This window comes from Rhagoletis zephyria, unplaced genomic scaffold (genome assembly GCF_001687245.7).
Source record: "Rhagoletis zephyria isolate East Lansing unplaced genomic scaffold, Rhagoletis_zephyria_1.1 Rzeph_scaffold_01167, whole genome shotgun sequence".
NCBI classification, from domain to species: domain Eukaryota; kingdom Metazoa; phylum Arthropoda; class Insecta; order Diptera; family Tephritidae; genus Rhagoletis; species Rhagoletis zephyria.
In genome coordinates, this window is record NW_016158251.1 from 56,838 (window position 1) to 66,143 (window position 9,306).

General features: G+C 37.5%; 1 protein-coding gene across 1 annotated transcript; it reads right to left on the reverse strand.

Moving 5' to 3' along the window:
* Positions 1-437: 437 nt before the first annotated feature.
* On the reverse strand, positions 438-1,256 carry LOC108363012 (uncharacterized). The gene has a single exon (XM_017616201.1). The coding sequence runs from the start codon at positions 1,254-1,256 to the stop codon at positions 438-440; it is 819 nt and encodes a 272-aa protein (XP_017471690.1).
* Between the last annotated feature and the right edge of the window lie 8,050 nt (positions 1,257-9,306).

A 9,306-nucleotide genomic window follows, 5' to 3' on the forward strand; every position in this document is an offset into this window, starting at 1 on the left:
GTAGCGTTAATCGTGGAAACGTTCAATGTATTCATTCGTGTTATTCCGCATGAAGTCTTGAGCAGCGTTGAACGGTCGATAAGGCGCTGGCCTTGCAAATCCACTAAAAGGCCATACTTGCTAAGAAAGTCCGCTCCAAGTATGGGTTGAGACACGTCCGCTACGATGAAGGTCCATAAGAATTCGCGTTGAAGGTTCAAGTTTAGTTTTATCACGACTTGACCATAAACTGATACGGGAGAACCATTTGCGGCAAACAGTTTCATAGAGGTAGGTTTTGCTCGTGCTAATTTTGTTGACTTGGGTATGACTGACACATCGGCCCCCGAGTCGATTAAAAATGTTAATTTAGCAAATGTGTCAAATACGCATAGTCGATGGCTTTTAGAAATTTCGGAAGGTTTGCCGGCCTCCGAAATAGAATTAGCAGAGCGATCCTATTCAGTGACGGTCGCCGCGTGCGACTGCGTGAATGTACATGGTTCCCTGCACCTGGTCGCCCTTGCGCCGAATTTGGTATGATACCAGCAAAAACTATTAGAGCTAGCTACTCCAGACGCGGAGCGTGAGTTGCGGCGAACATTCTTACGATGGTCGCTATTTGTTGGCTCTAAAAACGCATCGAAACGTTTGTTCAAGGCGGCAATGTCGGTTTTCAGGTTAGAAATTTCATTAGGCATGTTCTGCAGCGCGCTAACCTCAAAACCATGCTGTTTTTGTGTTTCATTTGCCTCGGAGATTGAATCGGCGATTTTTAGTTTCTGGGTGGTCGATGCGCTAGTAGCGATTATCGCCGCTTGCATAAACGATGGAAGTCTGCTAATCCAGAGGCCTTCTAAAATTGCATCACTAAGTGCAGCACCCGCCGTGCGCTTTAAATCATAAAAAAGTTCGCTGGGTCTGCGGTCGCCCAACTCTTGCGCTTTGAGTACTCGCTGAAGGCGACTTTGGACGCTGCCGTTGAAGTGTTCTATAAATTTCTCGCGAATGTATTGGTACTTTGCGGTAGCTGGAGTAGCTTCGATCAGTGGCTGTAACTCTAGCAGCTTAAGCGGTGGTACATTTGCGAGAACAATGTTAAACTTGTTTAAGTCCGCAGTAACTCCGCATGCTTGAAACCAGAAATCTAATGAGTAGAAGTATGCTTCCACATTTTCGGTGGTCATTGCAGGTAGGGCTAGGCGTGGGTTCCTATCCAAAGACATGTCGTCCAATCCTTGGCCTCCTGTGATGAGGTTGCTGTCGTTGAGTGGCATTGTTCGGGGTCACCAGTTTGGTATTTTTAATAATCCTCGGTGCACGTGTGCACAGTTTCACGTTTATTACCAAAAAGAATGAAAAAGTACAAAAATCTGCTAATGCTAGAAATGTCAAAATTATCGCTCTAAGTCTCCAACACGGTTGCATTGGCAAGTTTAAAACTTTAGCAGGAGTGGTGTTGCCACATATATATAAAATAGTACCCTGAAATGCCAGCTTAATAGGGTCGAGCCCCTCCCCTCCCCCCGCCCCCAAAATTTCATTCTGGCTACGCCGATGCCCATACTTGTTCTCTAAGCACATTTCACTGAATTTTTTAAATCATTTTTGGATTAATGACGTCAGAATGAAAAATTAAAAAAACAATTTTACTATATTTGACCCATGGTTTCGCGAATATATTGATTTTTGTGTGTAAAATTTACTATCGCAGTATTATATGTATAATGAGCTAGACATTTATAAAAAAAATATTAATTATTGAAAAAAAGAAATGTAGCCAATACTGGTCAAGAAAAGGAGTTTCTATTATTGCCATCAGTGCAAACTACAAATACCGGGATTATTTGCCAAGAATCCCGGGATTTTTGGAACCTAAAAAAGGCCGGGATCCCGGGGTTAACATTCCTAATACATACATAGAATTAAGACATATCATTTTCGATCAAATTGAAAATGGTATTGTTTGCCACTTATGTTTATTTTTTAACTTTTAAGATTTTTCAATTAAAAAAAGTTCATTCCCTAACCAATACCATAAAAGCTTAAAAATACATAGCTTAAAAGTTTGCTCAGTCTCGAGCACGAGTTGCTTTGTTAAAAAATCTTAAAATTTAATGCAAGCTTGATTTCTTTACGAATATGTACATATAAAGTACTTATTTACATATGTATCTTAAGTTTTTATTTTGCAATATTATAAGTTAAATTGATATTTTTGCGGACAATTGCACCCTATAACTAAATATACTTACAAAAAAGAATCATACTTAGATAAGTAGCACGCATGTAAATATTTGTATATATGTACATACATATGTAGCTTTGGAGCATTCCGTTCGTTCCATTGTTCCATTCATGATTATAACTACAAAATCTTTGTTAACCTGCAGTGTTAAGAAATAAATCAAAAATGTTGACCATATATATAGTACTTATGGTCAACATTTTGGGAACGAGGAACGAGTGAAAAAAACTATTTCTTTAATTCACCCGTCAACTCTTGATATAGTTCTTTGATATTAATTTTAAGGCATCTAGAAACAAGTGCCGATTGACATCCAATGTATGCAGTGCGCGTTCATTTCTCTTGTGCCTCGCATGCGATCCAAATGGAAAATATAGTCAAGTACGGTAAGTAACGTTAAATACTGCATATTTCGGTTTATAGATTTGCTATAAACGTGTAATATACAAAAGCTAATATTTTTGTGGTTTCTTTGAGCCTTGATCTTTATTAAAATACTTTAGATTAATTTTTAACTTTGCAGGATTCGCCAAGTTTTCCTTAAGTGTGACGTTATATACAACTGGCTTCCAAAAAATGTAACGTTAAAGACCCCCTAAAACCACATTTATCTTAAAACAACAAAAGATACGAAAAGAGTGTGTGTATATAAGATGTAGCTTTTGGGGTTAATTATCAGGATAAATTAAAAACTTTCGGTTTTTACACAACGTTTCAGAAATATTACGTTAAAGAGAAAAATTTTGACCCTATGCTTATACAGGGTGTCCCAGAAGTAACCTGCCAAACTTTAGGGGAAGGTAGGTGGGGGGTGAGCTCTCTGATAAACAAAAAAATTTCAGGTAAAAGTGTCACCGTTTTTGAATTATTTAAATTTTTTTGAATACCAAAAAAATCGTGCCTTTTCATGTATTTTCTTTTTGCATCTACAAACCAGGCTATACTTAGTAAATTTTTTATATAAAATACTTCCAGATAGTTGCTTCTCCATACTCAAATCCAATGTAGCTAAAATATATTAAGGAACCATCATAAAATTAGAACTATTTTGGGATTTTTAGATTTTTGATATTTTCTTCCGCAACTTTGACTATCTCTGGTGAAAAAAATGTACTGAGCTATAACTTTACATTACATAAAAAAATTGCTCATTTAATAAAGATTTCAGAAAGGTGCCACACTTACTGTTTTGAATAGTAAAAAAAAAAAAGTTATAGCCGCTTTTGTGGGTAAAGGACTGAGACACGCTAGAATGTATTTAATAGATTTAAATTGAATTTGCTCTTGTTACCGTCAAATGACATGCTAAATAGTACAAAGGTACATAATTACTTGCTTCTGACATTATTTTATGTTACTTACCGGAATTCGGACTAGAGTCTATAACAAGGGCTATATCTATCAATATTTTGTGTGAAGGATGGGTTCACGTGAAATAAGATATACATGAGTTGTTTGAAGAAAAATTTATTCATTTATTGATAAAATATGCTCAAATTGGCGACCTTCTACTCTAATACAAGCTCGGCACCTTTTAAGAAAAGACGCTTTTAGAGATCTTAAACTCAATTGGGCTATCTCAGCAGCAGCTCCATTTATTTGTTCCCGCAAATGCTCTTCGTTTTGAATTGTTTCTGAATAAATTTTGTCCTGAAAGCAGCCCCAGTAGAAAAAATCTAATGGATTCAAGTCTGGTGATCGAGCGGGCCACGTGATTGGCCCGTATCGTCCAATCCATCGGCGAGGATAAGTTTCGTCTAAATGAGCTCTTACTTCACGCCCGTAGTGAACAGGGCACCCGTCATTTTGCAGCCATAGTCTTCGCCGCAGGTTTAAGGGTACATCTTCCAAAAGAGTTGGAAGCCGTTCCTGAAGGAACTCTAAATAACTGTGAGAGTTGAGCGTTGGCGGCAGTTCCACAGGTCCCAATATCTGACAATTAAAAATACCGCACCATAAATTTATTTTGTACCGGTACTGCGAACGATCTTCTCTCATTTCGTGAGGATTGTCTATCTGCCAACTGTGAAGGTTATGTAAATTAAAATAACCATCACGTTTGCATGATGATTCATCGCTCCAAATTATTTTATTAAAAAAGTTGGGGTCTGATTCATGCATTCGCAACATTTCACGGCGAAATTTAACCCTCGACAAGTAATCTCTTTCTTGTGAAATAACACGTTGAATGTGGTTGTGAACTGTAGTTTTTGGTATTCCCGTCCGCCTTTCCATTATTCTCACTGAAGTCGATGGTCCTAGTTCCACTTCCTCTAACACAACTTCAACATGTACCGTTGCAGGACGTCTTGTTTTGCCGCCACGCCTTCCAGGTATGCGACCTTAAAAAAGTGAAAAATGATAGTTAACAAGCAAGCAAACAAGAAAGGTGTAAAAATCACTTACCTTCATATATTTCTCTATGGGTCCGGGCGAATACTTCTCGACCCGGATGTCGACGATTGGGGTATCGCTCTGCATAGAGTCTTTGAGCAGCTCTGGCATTACAGCAAGCTTCACCGTAAATTAGGTGAATATCCGCATATTCATGCGACGTATACTGCGTGTTCTCTGTCATAGTATTAATAACACAATGTTCGAAGGGTCCAATTTCACAAAATCCACTTTCACTAATTCCGGTAAGTAACATAAAATAATGTCAGGAGCAGGTAATAATGTACCTTTGCTATTTAGCATGTCATTGGTTTGTAACAAGAGCAACTTAAAATTAAATCCATTAAATACATTCAAGCGTGTCTCAGTCCTTTGCCCACTAAAGCGGCTATAACTTTTTTTTTATTCGAAACAATAAGAGTGACACCTTTCTGAAATCTTTATGAGCAATTTTTTTATGTAATGTAAAGTTATAGCTCAGTACATTTTTTTTCACCAGAGATAGTCAAAGGTGGGGAAGAAAATATCAAAAAGTTAAAAATCCCAAAATAGTTCTAATTTTATGATGGTTCCTTAATATATTTTAACTACATTGGATTTGAGTATTGAGAAGCAACTATCTGGAAGTATTTTATATAAAAAATTTACTAAGTATAGCCTGGTTTGTAGATGCAGTTAAAGAAAATACATGAAAAGGCACGATTTTTTTTAAATTCATAAAAATGTAAATATTTTAAAAATGGTGACACTTTTACCTGACAATTTTTTGTTTATCAGAGAGCTCACCCCTCACCTACCTTCCGCTAAAGTTTGGCAGGTTACTTTTGCGACACCCTGTATATAAACATACAATCCGTTTGCGTGCATACACACATATTTGAGAGTGCTGGTGATATTTCGCTACCCTAATTGAATCTTTGACCTTGTCTTCTTGGAATAAAAATATATAAATAATTACACCGTGCGACAGTCAATTTTACACTCGAAAAAATCACTGTATTACAAAACTGGGAGCCAAATATAGTACACCCAGAAAGAGGTTTATTTATAATAACCAAGATTTGGTTATAGTGATCAAGTGGCATAGTTGGATATGGCGAAATAAATATATAGTGCACGAAAGTCTGCAATTTACTTAATTCTTCTAGTTGGGACAAATGTATATTTGTTAATAATTACAAAACGACTACCTTGATTGGACAATACTGCTAGTTGAATAAAATCATTGTTGAGCAAATGTCTAGCCCCTCGTCCAAATCCTATTGCCTTGTGTGTATAATCCCTATAAGTATTTCAGCCTATGTGCCTTTTTTTAATTTACTGTCCACTGTTTCTGTAGATTATGACCATATCATTCTTTGTGGTGATTTTAATGTGAACCTGTTATGTCCTGATTCTACCAGTGCTCGTTTAATTGATGACATCTCCTGTGTTGGGTTGTCTATGGTTAATTTGTCGGTGCCCACAAGATATGATAGCAATTGCTGTCCCAGATTATTAGATTACTTTGCTGTATCTGATCTTTCTATCGTTTTGAAATTTGACCAAATATCTTTTATATCTGATCATGACTTGATATTCAGCCCTGTTCTGCAATCCGATTCGAATCGGAATCTGATTTGTTTCCGATTGTTGGGGTTCTGCATTCCGACAATCGGATATTATTTCCGATTCCGCCTTCTTCTACATTTTGATCCACTTCGATTCGGAATTCTATCGGAAATTTGATGTTCTGCATTCCGAGTATCGGAATTTTTTTTTCGGAAATATTCCGATGAAGTAAAGGCCAGTGGAATAGAAAAAGAACAAAACAAAAAGCAAAAATATAAATGTAAATGATCAAAGGGGCATTTTAATCTTTAGCGAACAACGAAAAATTTAAGTAAGCGAATTAAAATTGGTAATGGTAATAATGAAAAAAAAAAAATAAATAAATTAAAATGCGACAGCTTGAGTTGGAGCTAGAGCGTTTCAAATTTGAAAATAGTAAAAAGTCTTAAAATGTTATTTTTTTTGCATAAATTGTTTATTGTTTAATTATAAAATTCATTTTAATTAAACAGGGGTGATTTTATTCGCAATTTCGTATCCAATTATTGGGTTCTTTCCCGTACGCAATGCGGGATCTCGGGGGTGACCAAAAAAGCCCAGAAATCATTCCCGTACTCAACAAACTGGGGAATAGAGATCGAAAATTGGAACGTATTGTATCGTAAGTGTCTTCTTCTTTCTGCCCGAAACAGCCCGGACTTTTTCTCCGGGTAAAAATGGATAAAGTGTCACATGTTGGAACATGTTGGCTGCATTTTTTTGGTGCTTTTAAGGAATAGTGAATCGCCTGTTGAAGTATTTTCAATCTTTATATACTTGAAATCAAATTTGTAAAACCAAAATTCAGTTCGAAATCCAAATAAATTTATGTTGGTGAAAATCTATCTACTTTACTATCTACATACTTCGCTATCGTTTTCTTCAACTTCTTCATAGTCAAATTCAGGACTGTAGTGGCGAAAAATGTTATGCAGGCAACACATTTATTAATTATTTTCACAACCTCTCATATTTTGTACTGCAAGGTTACTAATAAACAATGAAAACGACTTTTGAGAATTCCAATATTACGTGCTGAAGAATGTGTTTGACTAAATACGTGTTGTATAGACCATGGCTATGGAGCATACCCGGCATCGCTCAATAACCACAAATGGCGATCACCATCTCGATACTTAATCTCCAGTTAAACATCGTTACCTACATCAGTGACTCCATGCACACAACATTGTGTCAGTAACGTAGGCAATGGCACTGTGCTCCTTTCCAAAGCGATGTTGGTCCATTCACTTTGCTCCCAGGAATGGACCTTTTTGAGCACATAAGGCTGCAAGGCACACAAAATCTTGAGGAGTGCAAGAGAGCTGTAAAATATAAAATTATTCTTCGAAATAGCAAAAGACCAAACAGTTGTTTGCATACTATTTACGCAGAGTTCGGTAATTATATGGGATTGCTGCGATCGCGCAAAATTGCTTACCTGACTTTTTCATTTGTGTGCTGCTCATTATTGAAAAAACAGCTAATAAAACCACTGAACTCATTTAAGTTTGCACTTTTTAATTTCTTCAAATGAATTTTGACACTTAAGAACGCAATTGACAAGTGGGAGGTTTGTTCCTTTTTTTCTACATTCGGATTCGGTATTAACTTCCAAACAAAAGTTCCGATCGGATTATGGAACACTATTTGAATTAGGAGTCGGAATTGAATTCCGATTCCGATGCGGTTCCGACTCGGATTGCAGAACAGGGCTGATTTTGTTCTATTGACGTTAAGCTCGATCACTCTGACGACAATACCTATCTATTTAACTTCTTTGACTACCGTTCCTTAGATGTCAACAACCTTTACAGTGACCTCTTGCAGATCAATTGGTCCGAATGCTGGGGTCTCAGCACGGTCAATGAGAAGCTCCGTTTCCTGAACGAAAATATTTTAAATTCGCTCCTCACTCATGTCCCTACCCGAACCTGTGGCAGGTCTTCATCCTGCCGTTGATTTAATGGTGCGGTGCGATCAGCGATTAAAAAACGCAATAAATATTATAATATATGGAACAAGAACCTGACGGATGAGAGCTGGAGTGCTTTCAAAACAATAAGGAATGAAGCTACCTCGGTTATAAGACGTGAAAAGAAAAAAATTCTTTATGAATAAGCTGCATCCCTCACTGCCCAATAATGTATTGTGGCGAACTCTGAGAACACTCCGCGTCCATGCCAGTGAGAAATCAGAATGCTCGTTGAGTCCTGAAACGCTTAGCGTTGGCTTTGTTTCTTCGCCTTCATCTTATTCCCTTACAACTAATTCTGTAGCCTCCTGTCCGGTCTCTTTTGCTGGCGAAAAGTTTGAGTTCATTGTTGTGAGTGAGCTTGATGTGGTGAAATCTGTTTTTAAGATCAGCAATCGGGGAAGATGGCATTCCGAATAGATACACACATAGTAAACCATAGTCTCACCACGTCCTGTTTTCCCGGTGACATCAGAAAATGTTTTTGTACTATTTGTCGACCCTCATACTCCTTTATTACTTTTTTACTACTTTATTAAAATTGTAGTACTAGAGTGACAATAAATCAGAAATTAATTATGTATTTAATTAATTAAAAATAGAACAGTAATTATTAGAAATTAGGGCGGCGTGCGATAATTTTTATTGTCGAAAATCCGAAACGAAAAAAGAATCATGTATATTATTTTATAAATATTTATTTTTAATTTGGTAAAGGCCTGCCATTCACTTGGGAGTGGCCAGAAGCGATTCTTGTGCGTACGGTTCCAATCGCAGCTCACAACGTCCAGATATTTATATCCACGTATCCTCTGGGTAGCAACCAAACACCCGTTTGGGAGCGAGCTAAAGTGAGAAGGCGTAAAACTTCGCGTGCGCTGGGTTTGGGTCCCGCCACGTTAAAACCCCGCCCAATGAAAAGAAACAAACAGCCTCGGATGAGACCCCCTTTTTCTGATGACGACCACGGCAAACGTATAAAGGACTATGATTTAAGGGTATGCACCTGGAATATCCGGACCCTTAATGGGGAAGGTGCCTCTGCCCGGCTGGTTGATGTCCTCGGGAAGACAAAGGCTGACATCACCGCCATCCAAGAAATGCGATGGACGGGGCAAGG

What these genes read in the sequence shown, in the direction of transcription:
- LOC108363012 (XM_017616201.1), bottom strand. Translation starts at nt 1,256, where the DNA reads ATGCCACTCAACGACAGCAACCTCATCACAGGAGGCCAAGGATTGGAC.